Source organism: Pseudochaenichthys georgianus, chromosome 10, assembly GCF_902827115.2.
Source record: "Pseudochaenichthys georgianus chromosome 10, fPseGeo1.2, whole genome shotgun sequence".
Lineage (NCBI taxonomy): Eukaryota > Metazoa > Chordata > Actinopteri > Perciformes > Channichthyidae > Pseudochaenichthys > Pseudochaenichthys georgianus.
In genome coordinates this window covers 41,000,547-41,024,679 of record NC_047512.1, presented here as the reverse complement: position 1 = coordinate 41,024,679, position 24,133 = coordinate 41,000,547, and the positions used below count along the sequence as shown (strand labels likewise).

At 44.1% G+C, this 24,133-nt stretch overlaps 1 protein-coding gene and 21 non-coding genes across 24 annotated transcripts in view; all 22 read left to right on the top strand.

Annotated features, from left to right (window-relative positions):
* ugl (ureidoglycolate lyase) overlaps nt 1-24,133 on the top strand; it is a 57,162-nt gene that overhangs the window by 18,516 nt on the left and 14,513 nt on the right. For all 3 annotated transcript variants that reach the window (XM_034092338.1, XM_071204537.1, XM_034092337.1), the window contains exons 4-7: nt 17,177-17,267; nt 17,365-17,441; nt 17,791-17,901; nt 17,999-18,058. In XM_034092338.1, the coding sequence (XP_033948229.1) occupies nt 17,177-17,267; nt 17,365-17,441; nt 17,791-17,901; nt 17,999-18,058 (339 nt within the window). The remainder of the gene's footprint in view (nt 1-17,176; nt 17,268-17,364; nt 17,442-17,790; nt 17,902-17,998; nt 18,059-24,133) is intronic.
* Nucleotides 6,200-6,287, top strand: trnay-gua (transfer RNA tyrosine (anticodon GUA)). Its single transcript is given in 2 exon segments — nt 6,200-6,236; nt 6,252-6,287. It is a non-coding gene; the product is annotated as a tRNA-Tyr (tRNA).
* On the top strand, nt 6,570-6,657 carry trnay-gua (transfer RNA tyrosine (anticodon GUA)). Its single transcript is given in 2 exon segments — nt 6,570-6,606; nt 6,622-6,657. It is a non-coding gene; the product is annotated as a tRNA-Tyr (tRNA).
* On the top strand, nt 6,899-6,986 carry trnay-gua (transfer RNA tyrosine (anticodon GUA)). Its single transcript is given in 2 exon segments — nt 6,899-6,935; nt 6,951-6,986. It is a non-coding gene; the product is annotated as a tRNA-Tyr (tRNA).
* trnay-gua (transfer RNA tyrosine (anticodon GUA)) lies at nt 7,271-7,358 on the top strand. Its single transcript is given in 2 exon segments — nt 7,271-7,307; nt 7,323-7,358. It is a non-coding gene; the product is annotated as a tRNA-Tyr (tRNA).
* On the top strand, nt 7,599-7,686 carry trnay-gua (transfer RNA tyrosine (anticodon GUA)). The gene is given in 2 exon segments: nt 7,599-7,635; nt 7,651-7,686. It is a non-coding gene; the product is annotated as a tRNA-Tyr (tRNA).
* Nucleotides 7,934-8,021, top strand: trnay-gua (transfer RNA tyrosine (anticodon GUA)). Its single transcript is given in 2 exon segments — nt 7,934-7,970; nt 7,986-8,021. It is a non-coding gene; the product is annotated as a tRNA-Tyr (tRNA).
* trnay-gua (transfer RNA tyrosine (anticodon GUA)) lies at nt 8,269-8,356 on the top strand. The gene is given in 2 exon segments: nt 8,269-8,305; nt 8,321-8,356. It is a non-coding gene; the product is annotated as a tRNA-Tyr (tRNA).
* Nucleotides 8,639-8,726, top strand: trnay-gua (transfer RNA tyrosine (anticodon GUA)). Its single transcript is given in 2 exon segments — nt 8,639-8,675; nt 8,691-8,726. It is a non-coding gene; the product is annotated as a tRNA-Tyr (tRNA).
* Nucleotides 8,967-9,054, top strand: trnay-gua (transfer RNA tyrosine (anticodon GUA)). Its single transcript is given in 2 exon segments — nt 8,967-9,003; nt 9,019-9,054. It is a non-coding gene; the product is annotated as a tRNA-Tyr (tRNA).
* On the top strand, nt 9,302-9,389 carry trnay-gua (transfer RNA tyrosine (anticodon GUA)). Its single transcript is given in 2 exon segments — nt 9,302-9,338; nt 9,354-9,389. It is a non-coding gene; the product is annotated as a tRNA-Tyr (tRNA).
* Nucleotides 9,672-9,759, top strand: trnay-gua (transfer RNA tyrosine (anticodon GUA)). The gene is given in 2 exon segments: nt 9,672-9,708; nt 9,724-9,759. It is a non-coding gene; the product is annotated as a tRNA-Tyr (tRNA).
* On the top strand, nt 10,000-10,087 carry trnay-gua (transfer RNA tyrosine (anticodon GUA)). The gene is given in 2 exon segments: nt 10,000-10,036; nt 10,052-10,087. It is a non-coding gene; the product is annotated as a tRNA-Tyr (tRNA).
* Nucleotides 10,335-10,422, top strand: trnay-gua (transfer RNA tyrosine (anticodon GUA)). Its single transcript is given in 2 exon segments — nt 10,335-10,371; nt 10,387-10,422. It is a non-coding gene; the product is annotated as a tRNA-Tyr (tRNA).
* Nucleotides 10,670-10,757, top strand: trnay-gua (transfer RNA tyrosine (anticodon GUA)). The gene is given in 2 exon segments: nt 10,670-10,706; nt 10,722-10,757. It is a non-coding gene; the product is annotated as a tRNA-Tyr (tRNA).
* trnay-gua (transfer RNA tyrosine (anticodon GUA)) lies at nt 11,040-11,127 on the top strand. Its single transcript is given in 2 exon segments — nt 11,040-11,076; nt 11,092-11,127. It is a non-coding gene; the product is annotated as a tRNA-Tyr (tRNA).
* trnay-gua (transfer RNA tyrosine (anticodon GUA)) lies at nt 11,368-11,455 on the top strand. Its single transcript is given in 2 exon segments — nt 11,368-11,404; nt 11,420-11,455. It is a non-coding gene; the product is annotated as a tRNA-Tyr (tRNA).
* trnay-gua (transfer RNA tyrosine (anticodon GUA)) lies at nt 11,740-11,827 on the top strand. Its single transcript is given in 2 exon segments — nt 11,740-11,776; nt 11,792-11,827. It is a non-coding gene; the product is annotated as a tRNA-Tyr (tRNA).
* On the top strand, nt 12,068-12,155 carry trnay-gua (transfer RNA tyrosine (anticodon GUA)). The gene is given in 2 exon segments: nt 12,068-12,104; nt 12,120-12,155. It is a non-coding gene; the product is annotated as a tRNA-Tyr (tRNA).
* Nucleotides 12,403-12,490, top strand: trnay-gua (transfer RNA tyrosine (anticodon GUA)). Its single transcript is given in 2 exon segments — nt 12,403-12,439; nt 12,455-12,490. It is a non-coding gene; the product is annotated as a tRNA-Tyr (tRNA).
* trnay-gua (transfer RNA tyrosine (anticodon GUA)) lies at nt 12,773-12,860 on the top strand. The gene is given in 2 exon segments: nt 12,773-12,809; nt 12,825-12,860. It is a non-coding gene; the product is annotated as a tRNA-Tyr (tRNA).
* Nucleotides 13,107-13,194, top strand: trnay-gua (transfer RNA tyrosine (anticodon GUA)). Its single transcript is given in 2 exon segments — nt 13,107-13,143; nt 13,159-13,194. It is a non-coding gene; the product is annotated as a tRNA-Tyr (tRNA).

Genomic DNA, 24,133 nt, shown 5'->3' with positions numbered 1-24,133 from the left:
TCATTACCACCGACGTGAATAACAATCCTACTGTATTTACGTTTATCTTTAGCCAGCAGTTTAAGATGCGCCTCAACGTCGCCCGCTCTGGCCCCCGGAATGCATGTGACTGTGGAGGCTTCGGTCTCTAAATTCACGTGTCTCATAATAGAGCTACCAATAACCAGAGTTGGCTTCTCAGCGGGTGTCTCGCTGAGTGGGGAATATCTGTTAGATATGTGAACGGGTTGGTGGGGACCTGCGGGTTTCGCGTTATGCCCCTTCTGAACAGTCACCCAGCCTCCCTGCTGCTCGGGAGTTGCCGGGGGACGGCTAAGAGGAGCTACATTTTGCCGGTCCGCACATGCTAACATGGGCTTTACTTTAACTGAGTTACTTTCTAAGATGCGGAGCCGGGCTTCTATGGCTATGATTCCCGCCTCCAACCTAACAACTATACTACATTTAACACATGTATCCTTACCAGTAAGGGAGGCCGGGAAGTAACCAAACATGAGACAGGAAGAGCAGGAAATAGCACCAGAAGGTGGGGAAAGAGCCATGGCTAGCTATCAAGCTAAAGTAGCTACCGTTAGCAAACCCGAAAAGAGTGTAGGCAACTGTGGAGTTAGTCGCTAAGAGAAGGAGAGTTGTGAGTGCTTAAGCTGTAGTAACGTGTGATTACAACGTCAGGCAGTTGCCGTGATCAAGAGTTTTAAAACGATCGATTAAGTTTAAGTTAATAAGCTATCAGCAACAGAACAGGCACACGGGATACCCGGAGATGAAAACAACAACCGGAAGTTACAACGTGCAACGTGCTCACCGCAATAGGTTCCTCCTTCCAATCAACCACAAATGAGGTGCAACTTGTGAGAACTTTGGGGAGAAGTGGTAGAGGAACTCTTCTGGCTGTATATACAGCATATGGTACAGCTCCTTATTTTAGGTGGATCTTGACTGGGTCTGTTTTAAGTATCTCCCCATGTCCTGCTGCTGCACTGACCTGCTCTACTCATTTAACCAAACCCATCTCTACCGCTGTCTCTCTACTTAACAGGTTGCTAACTGTAGACCCTGTTACGATGTGTGAAGCAGGTAGGACCCAAATGCAGATTAACGTGAAATTCCTTTATTTCAAGGCTAAAATGACAATGACAGAACAGAACACTCACCGAGGACAAGCCAATACACAAGACGAACCGACAAAGACAGAAAAACCAGAACTTAAATACACACAAGACTAATCACACAAACAAGACACAGGTGAGGAGAGAGGAGAAAACACAGGGGCCACAGGTGAACACAATCGGGTAATCAGACACACCAGGGAAACTAACGACAGGAGGAAAAACACAGGGAAAAGGACCAGACAATAACCCAGGAGGAAAACATGACAGAGAGAACACAAACACACCGAAACCTAGACATAGAAATGTGACATGACATGAGAATCGTGACAGAACCCCCTCCTCAAGGGACGGATTCTAGACGTCCCTAAACACCAAAACAAAAATCCAACAACGTCCAGCAGGGTGGGTGGAGGGGGTCCGGAGGACGGGCCTTGGCTGACAGCCCAGGGCAAGGCAGAGTTCAAAGAGGGGGTCTCGGGCGAATGGCCCGGGGGCAAGGCAGAGTTCGAGGAGGGGGTCTCGGGCGGACGGCCCGGGGGCAAGGCAGAGTTCAAAAAGGGGTTCTCGGGCGGACGGCCCGGGGGCAAGGCAGAGTTCAAAAAGGTGTTCTCGGGCGGACGGCCCGGGGGCAAGGCAGAGTTCGAGGAGGGGCGAATACAACAGCGGGCGAACTCAGGGGACCGGGCTCGAGGGCGAAGACCGGACAGCGCCAGAGACCGGGCAGGAGCCGGTGTCGACCGGACAGGATCCGGAGCCGGTGGGACAGGTGTCGGCAAGATTCCCCACGGAAGAGGACACAGGGCCGGCAGGACCCCCGGCAGGAGAGCAGTCGGTGGAACCTCCAACGGCACAGGACATGGAGTTGGCAGGACCCCCAGCGGAAGAGTAGTCGGCAGGACCTCCAACGGCACAGGACATAGTGTTGGCAGGACCCCCGGTAGAAGAGTAGTCGGCGGGACCCCCAACGGGACAGGACACAGGGCCGGCAGGACCCGCGGCAGGAGAGCAGTTGGCGGGACCTCCAACGGCACAGGACATAGGGTTGGCAGGACCCCCGGCAGAAGAGTCGTCGGCGGGACCTCCAACGGCACAGGACACAGGGTTGGCAGGACCCCCGGCAGAAGAGTAGTCGGCGGGACCTCCAACGGCACAGGACATAGGGTTGGCAGGACCCCCGGCAGGAGAGCAGTCGGCGGGACCTCCAACGGCACAGGACATAGGGTTGGCAGGACCCCCGGCAGAAGAGTAGTCAGCGGGGCCTCCAACGGCAAAGGACACAGGGTTGGCAGTACCCCCGGCAGAAGAGTAGTCGGCGGGGCCTCCAACGGCACAGGACACAGGGTTGGCAGGATCCCCGGCAGAAGAGTAGTCTGCGGGACCTCCAACGGCACAGGACATAGATTTGGCAGGACCCCCGGCAGAAGAGCAGTCTGCGGGACCTCCAACGGCTCAGGACATGGAGTTGGGACTCGAGAGAGGGCTCGAGATGGAACTCGAGAGGAAATTTGACAGTTGACTTGAGAGGTGACTTGAGAGGGATCTCGAGAGGTGACTTTAGCGGGATCTCGAGAGGGAACTTGAACGGAGACTCGAGAGGAGACTTGAGAGGGAACTTGAGCAGTGACTTGAGAGGGAATTCGAGAGATGACTTGAGAGGGAACTCGAGAGGAGACTCGAGAGCGGACCTGAGAGGGAACCCGAGAGGAGACTTGAGAGGGAACTCGAGAGGGGACTTGAGAGGGAACTCGAGAAGAGACTCGAAAAGAGACTTGAGAGGGGACTCGAGAAGAGACTCGAGAGGGGACCTGAGAGGGAACTCGAGAGGAGACTTGAGAGGGAACTTGAGAGGAGACTCGAGAAGAGACTCGAGAAGAGACTCGAAAGGGGACCTGAGAGGAAACTTGAGAGGGGACTTGGGTAGGAACTTGAGAGGGGACTTGAGAGGGAACTCGAGAGGGGACTCGAGGGGTGACTCGAGAGGGGACTTGAGGGGTGACTCGAGAGGTAGCTTGAGAGGAGACTCGAGAGGGAAGTCGAGAGGGGACTTGACATGGGTCTTGAGAAGGGTCTTGAGAAGGAACTTGTGTCGGTCGGTACGCCGACAGGACACGGGGAGCTGGCGTCGGCTGGAGAGCCAGCAGAAGACGAGGTGCTGGAGTCGGCCGGTACGCCGACAGGCCTTGGGGAGCTGGCGTTGGCCGGTACGCCGACAGGACTCGGGGAGCTGGCGTCGGCTGGAGAGCCAACAGGAGACGAGGTGCTGGAGTCGGCCGGTATGCCGACAGGACACAGGGAGCTGGCGTCGGCCGGAGAGCCAGTCCTGGAGCCGAAACTGGAGTTGGGACCATGGCTACTGGGGCCGGTACTGAAGCCAGAACCATGGCTGCTGGGGCCATGACTGGGGCTGGGACCATGGCTGTGTGGGCCGGTTCTGTAGCAAGGACCATGGCTGCATGGGCCGGTTCTGGAGCCGGAACCATGGCTGTGGGGACCGGTTCTGGAGTCGGAACCATTGCTGCTGGGCGCGGAGCGGAAGCCTGGACCCTGGCTGTGTAAGCCAGGTAATGGAGAATGGAAGCATGGCTGCGTGGAACGGTACTGGTGCATGGATCCATGGCCTCGTAGGCCGGTTCTGGAGCCGAAACTGGGGCTGGAACGCTGGCCTTGCGTCTCTTAGGAGTCTTTTGGAGGCTTCGTGGACCTCCAAACGCCAGACCAGACCCCAAGAAAGGGTCAGAACATGCAGACTGGCACTCAGGGCTACGTGAGAAAACCCTAAGCCACTCGGGCAACAAGCTCCAGAGCCAGGGCTTGCGAGCAACCTCCTGACGTGCCTCCTTCAACGCAGCCTCTCTACCCCGTCTAGATGAGGCGCCTTTCCATGTATAAAAAATGTATTCCAGAGAGTATCCAAGACATTCCGCCTGTAGCATCAAATGGGCTGAGTCTGCTGGGTCCATAATGGTCGGTTCGTAATGTTACGATGTGTGAAGCAGGTAGGACCCAAATGCAGATTAACGTGAAATTCCTTTATTTCAAGGCTAAAATGACAATGACAGAACAGAACACTCACCGAGGACAAGCCAATACACAAGACGAACCGACAAAGACAGACAGAAAAACCAGAACTTAAATACACACAAGACTAATCACACAAACAAGACACAGGTGAGGAGAGAGGAGAAAACACAGGGGCCACAGGTGAACACAATCGGGTAATCAGACACACCAGGGAAACTAACGACAGGAGGAAAAACACAGGGAAAAGGACCAGACAACAACCCAGGAGGAAAACATGACAGAGAGAACACAAAAACACCGAAACCTAGACATAGAAATGTGACATGACATGAGAATCGTGACAGACCCTCTTGCTACATAAATGTTAACAATGTGCTTTCTCTGTTTATGAAATATACTAGCTTTGAACTGTCCCACAATATCTAGTGTTCCCCCAAGGCTGTCTAGAGGCCCGCTAGATCTAACTAGTGTTCTCTTCGGCTTAAGAGTCTTAAATGTCCTCAGGTTTATTGCAGTAACTTCAGCTCCTGTATGAATTCTAAACCTAACTGGTGTGTGTCTGTTCTGTCCAACGCTCAGCACTGCTCTGATTCACTTTACTCACTGCTCCAAGATTAAAGTTTTCGTCAGTGTCTCCGCTGTGAGCAATTTCTCTTACTGACTTGGAGAAACATTTCTTCTCCCATGACCTTTTTTTCCACATTGTCTACACTCAAAATCGAATGCTGGACATTTGCCTGGGACCTTATGCTTCTCTTTCCCACATCGGCAGCACCTGTAGTCTCCCGAGTCAACTTGCTCCCGTCTACCGCTTCTCTCTTTAACGTGCTGTCTCCCACCTCTCTTTGATGGTCGCCGGTGTGTCACCTCCTGCACGTTGAAAGCTGACTGTTGCTCTTGCTGGTTTATCTGCTGTGCGACGTCGTCAGCTTGTCTTACCATCTGCGCTGCAGTTTCCAAGGTGAGGTTCGACATGAGCTGTAGTCGTATGGAGAGCTTTTTATCACGGATCCTAACAACCAGTCTGTCTCAAATATGCTCACTCTCTTTTCTCACCAAAGTCAAGGTAAACTACTTGAATATAGTTTCGGCTTTGTTGCCCATTTCGTAGATAAGTGTGCTAACCTGAACCTTGCCGTCTTCCTTATTCAACTTAGCAGCCAACCTGTACCGGGTGAATCTCTGTCTCCAGACAGGCCAGTCTCCGGGTCGCTCAAAGTTGAAGTTTTCTGGCGGGCTGAACTTCGCCATTTCGGCGGTCCTTATCCCTTCAGACCACTTCTAACGCCATGTCATATAAACTGTTGGCGGATACAGTTCATTTGTATTCCAAGGTAGTTTTATTAACTCTTCAACAACATTGTGACATCCTTACACATACTTCTCACAACCAACATTGTTTTCCATGAACCCTAGGCTTTCTGTTGTAACTCTCTGATTGGTTACAACATATATCTGTCTATTGTTATTAGCCAATACCTTGACAAGTTCTACTTCCAGATCAGCACCTCATCACAACCCTTGGTGTGCAATAGAGTTGAAGTATTTTAATAATTTTTTCTATGTACACTTTTAAGAAGTAATTTTTATTTTGCTTGGGTAAAATGTATTTTAAGTATGCTAACTTGTACTTGTACTCTAGTACATCTACTCTTTTGTAAATGCTACACTCTTTGATTTGAGTTGTGAAGGGCTTCATTCCACTTATTTGGGCTCGATTTTGCCTACGGGGAGAAAATGCCCATCCATTTATTTGAGTTCCAAATGTAGCCACTTGGTAACACACATCCTTCAAGCCGGAGATTAACCAGCTACCTAAAGATATCTGTCATTAGAACCTACAGTCCTCTGCTCAACGAACTGAGCTAACGAAGGAGGCATGTGAGCTTTGACAGTTCAGCCAATCGAACAACAAGGAGGAGCCTGGAATTTGGTCAAGTCCAAATTCAATTCAATAGTTGGATCCAAAGGCTAAACACTCAATAGTCATGTGCCCCCTTGAATAGCTCAGTTGGTATGCTCCCCCTTGTTCCTCCACAGGCTGAAAAGTCAAAGCTCACATGGCTCCTTCGATAGCTCAGTTGGTAGAGCGGAGGACTGTAGGTTCTAATGACAGATATCCTTAGGTCGCTGGTTCAACTCCGGCTCGAAGGAAGTGTGTTTCAAAGGTGTTTCCATTTGTAATTCAAATAAATGGATAGCAATTTCTCCCCGTCAGTGAAATCGAGCCACATTCTTCTGTGTTCTTGCAGATGCTGAACAATTTAAAAAGGACTTTGTTTTTCAGAGTTGTTGGCTTCATAGATTGTGAGTTTTATGGCTTTTTATTTCCTTTGTGGATAATCAAGCAGCAGGTAGAAAACTCTATCTGTTTAGGAATTGAACCACGCTCCTCCTTGTTGTTCGATTGGCTGAACAGTCAAAGTTCACAAGCCCCCTTCGATAGCTCAGTTGGTAGAGCGGAGGACTGTAGGTTCTAATGACAGATATCCTTAGGTCGCTGGTTCAACTCCGGCTCGAAGGAAGAGTGCTTCAATTTTCTTTCCATTTGGATAAATGGATGGGCATTTTCTCTCTGTCAGCGAAATCGAGCCACATTCTTCTGTGTTCATTCAGACGTTGAAACAATTCAAAAAGGGCTTTGTTTTTCAGAATAGTTGGATCCAAAGGCTAAACACTCAATAGTCATGTGCCCCCTTCGATAGCTCAGTTGGTATGCTCCCCCTTGTTCCTCCACAGGCTGAAAAGTCAAAGCTCACATGGCTCCTTCGATAGCTCAGTTGGTAGAGCGGAGGACTGTAGGTTCTAATGACAGATATCCTTAGGTCGCTGGTTCAACTCCGGCTCGAAGGAAGTGTGCTTCAAAGGCTTCTCCATTTGGAACTCAAAGTAATGGATGGGCATTTTCTCCCCGTCAGGCGAAATCGAGCCACATTCTTCTGTGTTCTTGCAGATGCTGAACAATTTAAAAAGGACTTTGTTTTTCAGAGTTGTTGGCTTCATAGATTGTGAGTTTTATGGCTTTTTATTTCCTTTGTGGATAATCAAGCAGCAGGTAGAAAACTCTATCTGTTTAGGAATTGAACCACGCACCTCCTTGTTGTTCGATTGGCTGAACAGTCAAAGTTCACAAGCCCCCTTCGATAGCTCAGTTGGTAGAGCGGAGGACTGTAGGTTCTAATGACAGATATCCTTAGGTCGCTGGTTCAACTCCGGCTCGAAGGAAGAGTGCTTCAATTTTCTTTCCATTTGGATAAATGGATGGGCATTTTCTCTCTGTCAGCGAAATCGAGCCACATTCTTCTGTGTTCATTCAGACGTTAAACAATTCAAAAAGGGCTTTGTTTTTCAGAATAGTTGGATCCAAAGGCTAAACACTCAATAGTCATGTGCCCCCTTCGATAGCTCAGTTGGTATGCTCCCCCTTGTTCCTCCACAGGCTGAAAAGTCAAAGCTCACATGGCTCCTTCGATAGCTCAGTTGGTAGAGCGGAGGACTGTAGGTTCTAATGACAGATATCCTTAGGTCGCTGGTTCAACTCCGGCTCGAAGGAAGTGTGCTTCAAAGGCTTCTCCATTTGGAACTCAAAGTAATGGATGGGCATTTTCTCCCCGTTGGCGAAATCGAGCCCCAATCTTCTGTGTTCATTCAGACATTGAACAATTCAAAAAGGGCTTTGTTTTTCAGAATAGTTGGATCCAAAGGCTAAACACTCAATAGTCATGTGCCCCCTTGAATAGCTCAGTTGGTATGCTCCCCCTTGTTCCTCCACAGGCTGAAAAGTCAAAGCTGACATGGCTCCTTCGATAGCTCAGTTGGTAGAGCGGAGGACTGTAGGTTCTAATGACAGATATCCTTAGGTCGCTGGTTCAACTCCGGCTCGAAGGAAGTGTGTTTCAAAGGTGTTTCCATTTGTAATTCAAATAAATGGATGGGCATTTTCTCCCCGTTGGCGAAATCGAGCCCCAATCTTCTGTGTTCATTCAGACATTGAACAATTCAAAAAGGGCTTTGTTTTTCAGAATAGTTGGATCCAAAGGCTAAACACTCAATAGTCATGTGCCCCCTTGAATAGCTCAGTTGGTATGCTCCCCCTTGTTCCTCCACAGGCTGAAAAGTCAAAGCTCACATGGCTCCTTCGATAGCTCAGTTGGTAGAGCGGAGGACTGTAGGTTCTAATGACAGATATCCTTAGGTCGCTGGTTCAACTCCGGCTCGAAGGAAGTGTGTTTCAAAGGTGTTTCCATTTGTAATTCAAATAAATGGATAGCAATTTCTCCCCGTCAGTGAAATCGAGCCACATTCTTCTGTGTTCTTGCAGATGCTGAACAATTTAAAAAGGACTTTGTTTTTCAGAGTTGTTGGCTTCATAGATTGTGAGTTTTATGGCTTTTTATTTCCTTTGTGGATAATCAAGCAGCAGGTAGAAAACTCTATCTGTTTAGGAATTGAACCACGCTCCTCCTTGTTGTTCGATTGGCTGAACAGTCAAAGTTCACAAGCCCCCTTCGATAGCTCAGTTGGTAGAGCGGAGGACTGTAGGTTCTAATGACAGATATCCTTAGGTCGCTGGTTCAACTCCGGCTCGAAGGAAGAGTGCTTCAATTTTCTTTCCATTTGGATAAATGGATGGGCATTTTCTCTCTGTCAGCGAAATCGAGCCACATTCTTCTGTGTTGATTCAGACGTTGAACAATTCAAAAAGGGCTTTGTTTTTCAGAATAGTTGGATCCAAAGGCTAAACACTCAATAGTCATGTGCCCCCTTCGATAGCTCAGTTGGTATGCTCCCCCTTGTTCCTCCACAGGCTGAAAAGTCAAAGCTCACATGGCTCCTTCGATAGCTCAGTTGGTAGAGCGGAGGACTGTAGGTTCTAATGACAGATATCCTTAGGTCGCTGGTTCAACTCCGGCTCGAAGGAAGTGTGCTTCAAAGGCTTCTCCATTTGGAACTCAAAGTAATGGATGGGCATTTTCTCCCCGTTGGCGAAATCGAGCCCCAATCTTCTGTGTTCATTCAGACATTGAACAATTCAAAAAGGGCTTTGTTTTTCAGAATAGTTGGATCCAAAGGCTAAACACTCAATAGTCATGTGCCCCCTTGAATAGCTCAGTTGGTATGCTCCCCCTTGTTCCTCCACAGGCTGAAAAGTCAAAGCTGACATGGCTCCTTCGATAGCTCAGTTGGTAGAGCGGAGGACTGTAGGTTCTAATGACAGATATCCTTAGGTCGCTGGTTCAACTCCGGCTCGAAGGAAGTGTGTTTCAAAGGTGTTTCCATTTGTAATTCAAATAAATGGATAGCAATTTCTCCCCGTCAGTGAAATCGAGCCACATTCTTCTGTGTTCTTGCAGATGCTGAACAATTTAAAAAGGACTTTGTTTTTCAGAGTTGTTGGCTTCATAGATTGTGAGTTTTATGGCTTTTTATTTCCTTTGTGGATAATCAAGCAGCAGGTAGAAAACTCTATCTGTTTAGGAATTGAACCACGCACCTCCTTGTTGTTCGATTGGCTGAACAGTCAAAGTTCACAAGCCCCCTTCGATAGCTCAGTTGGTAGAGCGGAGGACTGTAGGTTCTAATGACAGATATCCTTAGGTCGCTGGTTCAACTCCGGCTCGAAGGAAGAGTGCTTCAATTTTCTTTCCATTTGGATAAATGGATGGGCATTTTCTCTCCATCAGCGAAATCGAGCCCCAATCTTCTGTGTTGATTCAGACGTTGAACAATTCAAAAAGGGCTTTGTTTTTCAGAATAGTTGGATCCAAAGGCTAAACACTCAATAGTCATGTGCCCCCTTCGATAGCTCAGTTGGTATGCTCCCCCTTGTTCCTCCACAGGCTGAAAAGTCAAAGCTCACATGGCTCCTTCGATAGCTCAGTTGGTAGAGCGGAGGACTGTAGGTTCTAATGACAGATATCCTTAGGTCGCTGGTTCAACTCCGGCTCGAAGGAAGTGTGCTTCAAAGGCTTCTCCATTTGGAACTCAAAGTAATGGATGGGCATTTTCTCCCCGTTGGCGAAATCGAGCCCCAATCTTCTGTGTTCATTCAGACATTGAACAATTCAAAAAGGGCTTTGTTTTTCAGAATAGTTGGATCCAAAGGCTAAACACTCAATAGTCATGTGCCCCCTTGAATAGCTCAGTTGGTATGCTCCCCCTTGTTCCTCCACAGGCTGAAAAGTCAAAGCTCACATGGCTCCTTCGATAGCTCAGTTGGTAGAGCGGAGGACTGTAGGTTCTAATGACAGATATCCTTAGGTCGCTGGTTCAACTCCGGCTCGAAGGAAGTGTGCTTCAAAGGCTTCTCCATTTGGAACTCAAAGTAATGGATGGGCATTTTCTCCCCGTTGGCGAAATCGAGCCCCAATCTTCTGTGTTCATTCAGACATTGAACAATTCAAAAAGGGCTTTGTTTTTCAGAATAGTTGGATCCAAAGGCTAAACACTCAATAGTCATGTGCCCCCTTGAATAGCTCAGTTGGTATGCTCCCCCTTGTTCCTCCACAGGCTGAAAAGTCAAAGCTCACATGGCTCCTTCGATAGCTCAGTTGGTAGAGCGGAGGACTGTAGGTTCTAATGACAGATATCCTTAGGTCGCTGGTTCAACTCCGGCTCGAAGGAAGTGTGTTTCAAAGGTGTTTCCATTTGTAATTCAAATAAATGGATAGCAATTTCTCCCCGTCAGTGAAATCGAGCCACATTCTTCTGTGTTCTTGCAGATGCTGAACAATTTAAAAAGGACTTTGTTTTTCAGAGTTGTTGGCTTCATAGATTTTGAGTTTTATGGCTTTTTATTTCCTTTGTGGATAATCAAGCAGCAGGTAGAAAACTCTATCTGTTTAGGAATTGAACCACGCTCCTCCTTGTTGTTCGATTGGCTGAACAGTCAAAGTTCACAAGCCCCCTTCGATAGCTCAGTTGGTAGAGCGGAGGACTGTAGGTTCTAATGACAGATATCCTTAGGTCGCTGGTTCAACTCCGGCTCGAAGGAAGAGTGCTTCAATTTTCTTTCCATTTGGATAAATGGATGGGCATTTTCTCTCTGTCAGCGAAATCGAGCCACATTCTTCTGTGTTCATTCAGACGTTAAACAATTCAAAAAGGGCTTTGTTTTTCAGAATAGTTGGATCCAAAGGCTAAACACTCAATAGTCATGTGCCCCCTTCGATAGCTCAGTTGGTATGCTCCCCCTTGTTCCTCCACAGGCTGAAAAGTCAAAGCTCACATGGCTCCTTCGATAGCTCAGTTGGTAGAGCGGAGGACTGTAGGTTCTAATGACAGATATCCTTAGGTCGCTGGTTCAACTCCGGCTCGAAGGAAGTGTGTTTCAAAGGTGTTTCCATTTGTAATTCAAAGTAAATGGATGGGCAATTTCTCCCCGTCAGTGAAATCGAGCCACATTCTTCTGTGTTCTTGCAGATGCTGAACAATTTAAAAAGGACTTTGTTTTTCAGAGTTGTTGGCTTCATAGATTGTGAGTTTTATGGCTTTTTATTTCCTTTGTGGATAATCAAGCAGCAGGTAGAAAACTCTATCTGTTTAGGAATTGAACCACGCACCTCCTTGTTGTTCGATTGGCTGAACAGTCAAAGTTCACAAGCCCCCTTCGATAGCTCAGTTGGTAGAGCGGAGGACTGTAGGTTCTAATGACAGATATCCTTAGGTCGCTGGTTCAACTCCGGCTCGAAGGAAGAGTGCTTCAATTTTCTTTCCATTTGGATAAATGGATGGGCATTTTCTCTCTGTCAGCGAAATCGAGCCACATTCTTCTGTGTTCATTCAGACGTTAAACAATTCAAAAAGGGCTTTGTTTTTCAGAATAGTTGGATCCAAAGGCTAAACACTCAATAGTCATGTGCCCCCTTCGATAGCTCAGTTGGTATGCTCCCCCTTGTTCCTCCACAGGCTGAAAAGTCAAAGCTCACATGGCTCCTTCGATAGCTCAGTTGGTAGAGCGGAGGACTGTAGGTTCTAATGACAGATATCCTTAGGTCGCTGGTTCAACTCCGGCTCGAAGGAAGTGTGCTTCAAAGGCTTCTCCATTTGGAACTCAAAGTAATGGATGGGCATTTTCTCCCCGTTGGCGAAATCGAGCCCCAATCTTCTGTGTTCATTCAGACATTGAACAATTCAAAAAGGGCTTTGTTTTTCAGAATAGTTGGATCCAAAGGCTAAACACTCAATAGTCATGTGCCCCCTTGAATAGCTCAGTTGGTATGCTCCCCCTTGTTCCTCCACAGGCTGAAAAGTCAAAGCTCACATGGCTCCTTCGATAGCTCAGTTGGTAGAGCGGAGGACTGTAGGTTCTAATGACAGATATCCTTAGGTCGCTGGTTCAACTCCGGCTCGAAGGAAGTGTGTTTCAAAGGTGTTTCCATTTGTAATTCAAATAAATGGATAGCAATTTCTCCCCGTCAGTGAAATCGAGCCACATTCTTCTGTGTTCTTGCAGATGCTGAACAATTTAAAAAGGACTTTGTTTTTCAGAGTTGTTGGCTTCATAGATTGTGAGTTTTATGGCTTTTTATTTCCTTTGTGGATAATCAAGCAGCAGGTAGAAAACTCTATCTGTTTAGGAATTGAACCACGCTCCTCCTTGTTGTTCGATTGGCTGAACAGTCAAAGTTCACAAGCCCCCTTCGATAGCTCAGTTGGTAGAGCGGAGGACTGTAGGTTCTAATGACAGATATCCTTAGGTCGCTGGTTCAACTCCGGCTCGAAGGAAGTGTGCTTCAAAGGCTTCTCCATTTGGAACTCAAAGTAATGGATGGGCATTTTCTCCCCGTTGGCGAAATCGAGCCCAATCTTCTGTGTTCATTCAGACATTGAACAATTCAAAAAGGGCTTTGTTTTTCAGAATAGTTGGATCCAAAGGCTAAACACTCAATAGTCATGTGCCCCCTTGAATAGCTCAGTTGGTATGCTCCCCCTTGTTCCTCCACAGGCTGAAAAGTCAAAGCTCACATGGCTCCTTCGATAGCTCAGTTGGTAGAGCGGAGGACTGTAGGTTCTAATGACAGATATCCTTAGGTCGCTGGTTCAACTCCGGCTCGAAGGAAGTGTGTTTCAAAGGTGTTTCCATTTGTAATTCAAATGGATAGCAATTTCTCCCCGTCAGTGAAATCGAGCCACATTCTTCTGTGTTCATGCAGACGCTGAATTTATTATAAGTATTTGGCTTCATACAATGTGAGTATTATGGCTTTTTACTTCCTTTGTGAATAATCAAGCAGCAGGTCGAAAACTCGATCTGTTTAGGAACTGAACCAGGCTCCTCCTTGTTGTTCGATTGGCTGAACAGTCAAAGTTCACAAGCCCCCTTCGATAGCTCAGTCGGTAGAGCGGAGGACTGTAGGTTCTGATGACAGATATCCTTAGGTCGCTGGTTCAACTTTGACTTTTCAGCCTGTGGATGAACAAGGGGGAGCATACCAACTGAGCTATCGAAGGGGGCACATGAATTTTGAGTATTTAGCCTTTGGATCCAACTATTCTGAAAAACAAAGCCCTTTTTGAATTGTTCAACGTCTGAATGAACACAGAAGAATGTGGCTCAATTTCGCTGATGGGGAGAAAATGCCCATCCATTTATTTGAGTTCCAAATATAGACGCCTTTGAATCACATATCCTTCGAGCAGGAGCTGAAACAGCGACCCTTTTTTAATTCTTCAACGTCTGAATGAACACAAAATAACTTTTTTGGAACAATAATTTCATCAAGCGTTTAAGTTGTATTTATATAACCTAATATCACATATTACAATTACATTCTCTGGGGGGTTTACACCTGTTAAGCATATGGCCCATGGTCTCTCCCCCCAAAAAAACACAATTAATAGGGAAAATTGTTGTAAACCATTGAGGGGAGGATTGTCGTGTTACATAATAAAACGTTATAAAAGGCAGAAATGATGAAAATAATACTGTAGGAAAAAAGAAGATGGATCCAGCCCGATGTTAACGACATCAGGCTGGATCATTATGACAACATGCATCCTTTAATGGTTGCAACTTGCCAGGTGAGAGCCACAACAAAAACTTTGTATCCTGAGTTAGTAACATGTATTTATGGGAAATGAGTGCCTACAAATTCATAGAGAGGAAAATAAAATAGGAGAAGAGAGGTGAAAGCAGGCTTGGAATTTCGTAATTTTAGGGGCAAGGCCATTTGGTCTTTGGTGTCACCATTCTTTTTAGGGCACGAAGGCCCATACCAAGGCACAAAGGCCATTGATGGAAACATTTGGATTTGGAGCTTACAAATAAATAACTTCACTTTCTGATAAGAAAAACACACGAATGACATGGAAAACAAATCACTTTTTTAATATCAAGAATGTCAAACATTATAATCATATAGGCCTATGCAGGGCCGCCCCTGGCCCCAAGCGACATTGTGAGATGAGGCCCCCCCCCCCCCCCCCCCCCCCAACCGACAGGAGTGAAAACTATTTGTTTGGAAACAAAGTAGGCTACTTTGCAAATATAATTCCTGTTTATTATTATTATCAACACAGTTAATTCTGTATACAGTGAGGTAAATGGTAAATGTGCATGTATGTCGTTCAGTATGCGTTTACAGGTGAATACGTCTGCATTTCTAGCCTCAAAAAGATTAAAATATAATTAATGCAAATAAACTACTTCTACTACTAATAATCATAATCATAATCAATTCAATAATATAAATACTATATTATTTTATTATAATATAGTTGTAATATAGTCAAGACAAAACATGCTTATGACATGCTCAAAAACTGATATGTCTTAAATCTGTATTCTAGTTCCCTCTGTCAGCAATGTATCAACAACTACACACACATTTCTATCAGTATTTCTCTGTGTTGTGGTTGACATGATTATGACTGTTAGGAGTTAAGGGGAGAGGCTGAGCATCACCATGAAATGTGCAAATTGACATAAAAATGGAAAAAATGCTCCATGTTTTTTAGGCTGTAAACTTTAACTGTTATGTAAGCCAACTAGACAGACAGTTTATCACTCTTCCTCCTGTATACATTAGCAGATAAAAGGCATAACATACTTGAATGAATGTTAAATAAAGAATGCTGGACATAACTGCATCTCCATTAGCCTATATGCTATGTGGAGACTGCCTTCTTCATGTCGTGAATTGCAGCTGATGTTTTAATATGGCAATTGGCAATTTGACAACATTCACAAGTTGTACATTTGACTCATACAATAACCCACCTTCGAGTGATGCTCTAGTTTCTTCATGTTTTGTTTGTTTACCCTCTTTCTTGCGCCCGACTGAAACTGTCTTTTCACCGACATCTCTTCACCTGCACTAGTGGCCGTATCAAAGCCATGATTGGTCAGATGTCGATTCATTGCAACGGTGTCGGGTGACAGATGTAACTGAGCGGAGAACTGCGCACAGCAGCTGAGGCCCTCTGGGCGGGGCCCCCTGCGCAAAGCGGGGCCCTATGCAGCCTGCGTGATTGGCCTGTAGGGAGGGGCGGCCCTGGACCTATGCCTCCTATTACCATATATAAAATAAAATACTCTACTTTGAATAATTAGTGTTTGGTATGTTTTCTATCTACTACTACATTCACAAATCTGAAATCAAATCTAAAAATCTAAAATTCTATTAATATGTAAGAAATATATTCCATTTCAGAGCAGAAGAAACAGCCTTCAAGGGTCAAACTCTGCACATACATCATTCAGCAGTGCACAGTGAAGCTCAAACTGTATGAACAAGCAATACTTGTATGTGTGTGTGTGTGTGTGTGTGTGTGTGTGTGTGTGTGTGTGTGTGTGTGTGCGTGCGTGCGTGCGTGCGTGCGTGCGTGCGTGCGTGCGTGTGCGAGAGTCTCTTTAATAACAATTTTCAACTCGAGCCTCAAATTCGCGTGACGCGCTCTCGCGGCAGCCAATCAGCAGTGAGGATCTCAGCCACTGACGTTGAATCAGAAAAAACTAAAACAGCTGCCGTTAGCAGTTAGCACACAGAGCTAGCAGCTCCTCATATCTGTTCAGGAACTGGACAAAAGTTAAATAAGTACAAACCACAGACTGTCTGTGTCATGGTGAATACAGTCGCTGTTGTGTCTGTATCATGTTATTGTGAGTGTGGACGGAGCATATAGCTACAGGTTAATTTAGCCTGATCGATCCGATCTCCATTCAGAAAACACGCATTTAAAAAGGTTTTTCACCTGCTGTCTTGTCTGCACACTTGTCAAAGCATTCATTTATGGTTTTTACTAACCATTATCAGTATTGTGTTTATTCGGCATCATTTCTAAACGTGTATTACAATTAAATCACGGTAAAATATGTTAATTTTGTTGTAGTTGAGTCTACCACAGTATTTACATGGAGATAAGCCCCGCCCCCTCTCCAGTGTGTCCTGTTTGAATGACAGGAGTAAACACAGCTGACAGCCGCAGTGAAACTCCAGCGATTAGAGCAATGCGAATATTCGCAACGCGTCCGTTGTGAACGCAGCATAATGCAGTTCAGAGACCACTGCTCTTACGCTTTTAAAGCAACTTCGAGATTAACAGTGTGAGGGGCACAAAGGCCATGGTGGCCGTAGGACGTACAATGGCCGCCGTGAAAATCCTACCCTGGGTGAAAGGTGAAAGTCCCCAACATAATTGGCTTATGGCAGCATAACTAGGAGATGGTGCAAGGCAAGCCTGAGCAGGCTATAACTATAAGCATTAACAAAAGAAAGTCTTAACCTACTCTTACATGTTCAGAGAGTGTCTGCCTCCCGAACACAAACTGGAAGCTGGTTCCACTAAGGAGGAGCTTGATAGCTGAAGACTCTGGCTCCCATTTTGCTTTTGGATAAACAACATGTTCATTGGTCCAAAATCTTGTTTTATGATAATGCCATTGTTTGTTTTCCAATGTTAGCATGTTAACACGATGAATCGAGATGTCAACATGTTAGCATTGTCACTGTCAGCATGTTACTAAGCTAATCGATTATCTCAAAGCAGCATGTCCCTCAGCGCAGCCTCACAAAGATACTGTGCACTCTCTCTGGTTTCAGGTGGACTTTGATGATGGGAACTGCCCGACATATTACAACCAGATCAAAGGACTTTGCAACGTTTATAAGGCAGTTCACAACAAGTTCCCCAGTAAGTGCTCTACTTTATATACAACTACATTACTGTTCATGTTCAGGAATATTTGTGATAGCACATGTGCGTCACAGTGCACTCTCATGTGTTACAGATGCTCCACACATATCTCAGGCTCCTGTGCTGATGCTCCGTCCTAGAGCCTGGAACATGGTGGAGCACAACATGATGGTAGTAGCACATCTGTACCTCACTCATTCTATTCGATTCTACAGAAGGTGGTTAAATGGAAAAAAGCCTAAACTGGTTTGACTTCATTTTACTTGGGCGCCACCGTGTGGTAGTATCAAAATACAATGTGTTATTAAACTGATATCTGTCTAGAAAACAAAAATGGCTGTCCAGAATAATTTGAATGTCGCTATACTGCTCAAATGTGTGATTTTGTTGTATCTATGGTAATGTGTGATGGGTATTTGTCATTGTATTTGACGTATTGTAGGCCAAATAACTATATGAATTATCAAAAATGAAAAATGTATACATAAAGATAAATATTGTGTATGCATCTCTTTACCAGGTGGGGGGGAAGGAGGCTCCTGGTCCTCTCTTTGACTTTGGACTCCTCATGTTTCACTGTGGAGAGAAACTCTTCAGAAACGGGAGTGGACCCTTTTTCTACCTCTCAAAAGTAACACACACACACACACACACACACACACACACACACACACACACACACACATGTATACAGTCAACATGTCATACTCTTTCTCATTGTTTTCCAGGTGGAGAGTTTCATGGAGGCCAGACTGTGGAAAAATATATTTGTGTGGACACAACTGAAGGTGTGCATACGTATCAGTTATCTTCTTTTTTAATGATGCTTAAACCATTTTTAATTAAATGTAGCATATGGGCAGCTGGTGTAAAGTCAAATGGGGTTAAGGAATAGTGGATAGGAGAATTCAAAAGGACTTAGGAGAAGAGACTGTGGTGCCTTGAGAATCCGACTGCACTTACACTATCCGACGTGTTTATGATGCGCCAATGGGCATCATAAATGTGCGTCTGCTGCTGTGGGGAAACTACAGTATTCTATACAGCGGACTACATGGATGTATAATAAGAATGGCGGGCTACTAAGCCCATCTAGACTTTGCACCGTGATCTTATGGTGTTGTTTTATGCTTTTTGAACGTGGACAACAGAGAAACATATTCTTCATGACCAAGGTTGGAATTGAAATAAAAAAGGAAAGTGAAACTTATGCTTGTCACCCTCTCCCTCCGGTCCACATTAATACAACAACAAGTCCTCCAACTCATACGACCAAATAGGTCGATTGTTCTAGCGCTTATTACGACTTATAATCAGGGGTGCACATAACTTTTTGAGTGAGTTACTCAGATGAGTACCAGGAGACAGCATTTGGTACTCACCCCACACGAAGCGTGGTCCTCCTCAGTGTCTCCTTCACTGTCCTCTATTTACACTTCTTGAATGCTAGATGATGAAGATGATGAAGATGCACCTCCCTGTCTCTTTTTAAGCCTCCGATTTGCTTTCTCCAAAACTTGTTGCCAAAACTGTGAAGTCCTAGCATTTCCTGAGGCCAAGTTGAAGGATCAAATACTAAGAAATTATCACATGACTTGAAGTCATATCTGATTTCAGATGTGGGAAGTTACGAAGTACACTTCTTCATCCATCCATCCATCCCTCTTCTCCCGCTTATCCGTGGTCGGGTCGCGGGGGTAGCAGTTCCAGCAGAGAGCCCCAAACTTTCTTTTCCCTGGCGATCAACCAGCTCTGACTGGGGGATCCCAAGGCGCTCCCAGGCCAGCGAAGAGATATAATCCCTCCACCTGGTCCTAGGTCTACCCCTTGGTCTCTTCCCAGTTGGACATGCCTGGAACACCTCCCTAGGGAGGCGCCCAGGTGGCATCCTAACTAGGTGCCCGAAGCACCTCAACTGACTCCTTTCGACGCGAAGGAGGAGCGGCTCAATTCCGAGTCCCTCCCTGATGACCGAACTTCTCACCTTATCCCTAAGGGAGACACCAGCCACCCTGCGGAAAAAACCCATCTCGGCCGCTTGTATCCGCGATCTCGTTCTTTCGGACACTTCTTCAATAAGTACAATTTTGAGATATTTGTACTTTACTTGACTTTGATCTAATTTGCTGCACCTTTACCAGCTTTCAGAACACTCAATTACAAAACATATCATATATATTATTCTGAAATGTTGGTACTTTAACTATAATTTTGATGATAATACTTTTCTAATTTTACTGAGTAACATTTTGAATGCAGGACTTTTATTGTAACAGAGTAACACTCTGGTACTTCTACTTTGACTCAAGTACAAGATCTGAGTACTTCTTCAACCTGATCTCACCAGAATGCGTGACTCCACCACGACTTCTTAACACCACAATGCGTGGTGGAGTCACGAACTTTGTTACATTTACGTGTCGGCACCACGCAAACAACCCCAATGTAAAGTGAATGAGGCTCCTTTGTCGTGGTGCACACACGCATTTCTACAACGTCCCGCAGTGAGCTTTTATTCTATAAAACGTTTTTTTTAAATCTACTTTATAGCTTGTAGTAACTCACGGGAGGCTTCTTTTATTTTATTTGTATTCATAATAATTAAAAAAATTCGTCAGAATGTAAAAATTACATTAGTTACGAATTTGTGTTCTCAAAAAACAGTGCATTGTGTGTAATGCAACTGTGATTTTTATTAAATGTGTTAGTTTTTAAGGAAGGCCAGAGCTTCAGCTGTGTCAAATAGATTGTTCCCTTTAGTTAACGTTATTTAAAAGATAATGATCATGTCCCCTGTATTGTATTACGAGCGTCCAATCCCATTGGATAACGGAGAATTGTACACCCGGAAGTAAGAATTCTCCTTACTGTCGATTGATTTTACAGTGATATCTGCACTACTCATCGACTAAAAAACACAAAATTGTCCTTGTTAATTACACAACATTGATAGGTTTGAATTGTGTACAATGCTTTTGTATTTTCCCCCTTCAATTCGGAGAAACAAAGATTTTTTCTGAGTTTTTGGATGGCAGAAGACACTACACTACCCAGAATCCTCAGCTATCGTTTGGGACTACACCATGTGCTTAGCTTGACAAACCCCGTGATCAGTCCTCAAGCTCTTTGATTGGTTGACCTCCAACTGCATTCCATATGAAAAAAAGGTTTCGTAAAAGAGAAAATCATACTTTATTCAGCAGTGCTTGCTTTACTCTTTGAAAGTCATCACATGAATGCATTGTAATAAATGGTTTGGCTGCATTAAATATTACACATCTGTCATAGTTCTTTATTTATCTCCAGAGATCGGCCTCAGAATAGACCGGAAACTATTCTTTTACTGTTTTAATTTCACAATAAATTAGTAGTCATATTTTGTTTTGATATTATTGTTTTTTATTAACTACTAGACCGCTGGGTCATGTTAAGACCATCTTTTCTGTGTTGCTGTGGGGGTTTTCCATCGCTTTTGTGTTACAAATATCAAAACAATAACAAAATAATATTCGTCGTAAACTAAACCAGAAACAGCAGTATATCTTATTTTGTTAACACTGTAAACTTGACAGCTTTTTAACCCAAACCACCTACTGGTTAAAGCACATTACATTACATTACAAACGTTATTGCACGTTTAGAGTAATTGCAATGCAGGAAGATTGTGTTGCTTTTTAACAACTGTTTAAAATGCCTTTTTCTTAATGTCTTTCATTTTTGTAAAGCACTTTTGAATGTGTTTTTGAAAACATTTAAATATTAAGAGTACATACAAAATAGTGGGAAAGTAGAAGGTCAATGATATAAATATAGAATAGAAAATATCAAGAAGATACTCAAATGATATCTAGAATAAAACAGTTTAGTGCCTGATAGGAGGATGTGCTAACTAATAAGGCTTTATTTAAACATTAAAGAATACTTTAGGTTAAGGTCTTCATTTAAATAGAAAAAAAGCTTTGGGGGTATCTAAATATTAAGCCTGACAAAGTCTAAATTGCATGGTTTGTTTTGGAACTTGACAATCAACTTTCCTGCAATGTTAACTATGTTGAAGCACTTATTTTAACTGATATTATACACATTAATTATAATCTTATGTATGTAGATAGTATAAGAAATGTGCAGAATACGACAGTGTAATGGTGGAAGTATACACACATTGATAGATGTCTTGTAATGCACTGTTGAGGAACCTGTGACTCAAGTTTTTCATTCATTACATAACTACACTGTTGTGTATATGATATGTCAATAAACCTTAGAAAATCTTGAAATCTTGAAAGGGATGTGCAAAATAGCAATTATATACAGTCTTTAATTAACTATTAGAGAATAACGAGTAATGAATATGCTTTAAACGGATCTGCAGATAAATATGTAGTCTTCTCAAGCACCAACTATCAAATATCTTGCCTGATTGTTGGCACTTGACAATCACCTTCACTGAATTTCACTCAGGTGTAACTAAAGTCTGATTTAAGGGCTGTTTATATTTCACATCATTAATCCAAATCTGTAAAGTAACTAAAATAAATGTAGTGGAGTAAAAAAACCAGGTTAACCTTAAAGAAAGCCCTCAGGATTATAAAAGACCCCCATCACCCCAGCCACAGCATCCGCAGCATCCGGACTAAAACCACCAGACACAGAGACAGCTTCATCCCACAGGCTATACGATTATTAAACACCTGAACTTAGAAACAACATCCATAACATTCATCTGGCTGCTACTTAGAAATTATTTATCTAATATATCATATTCCAATCACTTGTAGACTCTTATTGCACTATTTCACTATTTTTTCTGTGTAGGCCTATCTGTTTTATTGCGTAGCACTGTTGGAGGAGCCTGTGACCTAAGGGGGGGGTAGGACACGTTCGATTCCTGTTTTGAATAGTGTGCCGTCGATGGGTTTCATTCCATTTCAAAGTCCTTTTTGACGCTCTGTGTAAACTTCGGGCATCCAATCACAGAGGTTGAGGACTGATCACGGGTTTGTCAAGCTAAGCACATGGTGTAGTCCCAAACGATAGCTGAGGATTCTGGGTAGTGTAGTGTCTTCGGCCATCCTAAAACTCCGAAAAAACATTTGTTTCTCCGAATCGAAAGGGAAAAATACAAAAGCATTGCACACAATTCAAACCAATCAATGTTGTGTAATTAACAAGGATAATCTGGTGTTTTTTAGTCGATGAGTAGTGCAGATATCACTGTAAAATCAATCGACAGTAAGGAGAATTCTTACTTCCGGGTGTACAATTCTCCGTTATCCAATGGGAATGGACACTCGTAATACAATACAGGGGACATGATCATTATCTTTTAAATAACGTTAACTAAAGGGAACAATCTATTTGACACAGCTGAAGCTCTGGCCTTCCTTAAAAACTAACTAATTTAATAAAAATCACAGTTGCATTACACACAATGCACTGTTTTTTGAGAACACAAATTCGTAACTAATGTAATTTTTACATTCTGACGAATTTTTTTAATTATTATGAATACAAATAAAATAAAAGAAGCCTCCCATGAGTTACTACAAGATATAAAATAGATTTAAAAAAACGTTTTATAGAATAAAAGCTCACTGCGGGACGTTGTAGAAATGCGTGTGTGCACCACCACAAAGGAGCCTCATTCACTTTACATTGGGGTTGTTTGCGTGGTGCCGACAGTAAATGTAACAAAGTTCGTGACTCCACCACGCATTGTGGTGTTAAGAAGTCGTGGTGGAGTCACGCATTCTGGTGAGATCAGGTTGTACTTCTTCCACCTCTGTCTGATTTCAAACTCTTCCATAACACCCTGAGTAAGTTTGCAACTGTGTGTGTTTTACTCCACTTTGTTGTAAATAAAACTGCAGCAGCTTGACCACAGAGCGTGAACGTTGTGATCAGCTGATTTTGCGCAGTTCTCCAGTGTGTGCGCGGGGCACAGAATGTGCACAGGGGAGTCTCCCACTGCAGCCAGTTGGCGGAGTTATGGCACAATTCTGTTGTTCATACCGACGTTGTCTGTGCACAAGGCGACCAACTCTGTTGTCCGGTGATCTAAGCCTCTGCCTCCTGTAAGCTTCACAGGTCCGTCGGTTATGTCCTGCGCGGCTCGACCAGCTCCAGTTCAGTCAGTTACAGAAAGTCCGAAGAGTTTTTTCAGGGAGCGAAACGGCAACGTAGCTGCTTAATGTCTTCGTTTTTTTTGTACATGTCTCGTAGTTTACTCCATTGACTGTTGACAAGAAACACGTGTAGATGAAATATGTGTTTTGTTTAGATGTTTTGAGGTACGCAAAGGCGCGTAGTGACACAAGTGACGTTACACAATTCAGATTTTTGCCGCGTACCTGCGTACCAGTTATGTGCACCCCTACTTATAATCACGTTTTAAAGTGTTCGACCTCGAGTGTTCCCGTTGACTGCAAACGCTGTGATGGGTAGTATATTCACAATTAACCCTCTCCGGAAAATCCTAAATTGTAGGATAGTTTGGCCATTAAAATGCTTTTTGATTTGATTTCTAGCGAGAAGTGCATATTGTACTTTTCGAATCCACGTCCAGTGGATGTGTAGGATCTATAGTTTGATAGATATTACGAAGATTATTTGAGGTCTCGCCAGGAGAACGTGTGAATACTACGTCTTTCCCTCTATTCATTTCTATTTACGGCAGCGTCCATGTAAAGTTAGCGTCAACCCTCACGGGGTGAAAACAGTATTTCCGGTCTCGAAGTTTTCATAATAAAACCGTATTCCCCTCACTGTCAAATGATTTTACAGAGATATCTGCTATCAGATTATCCTTGTTAATTACACGACATTAATTGGTTTAAATTGTGTACACTGCTTTTGTGTTTTTC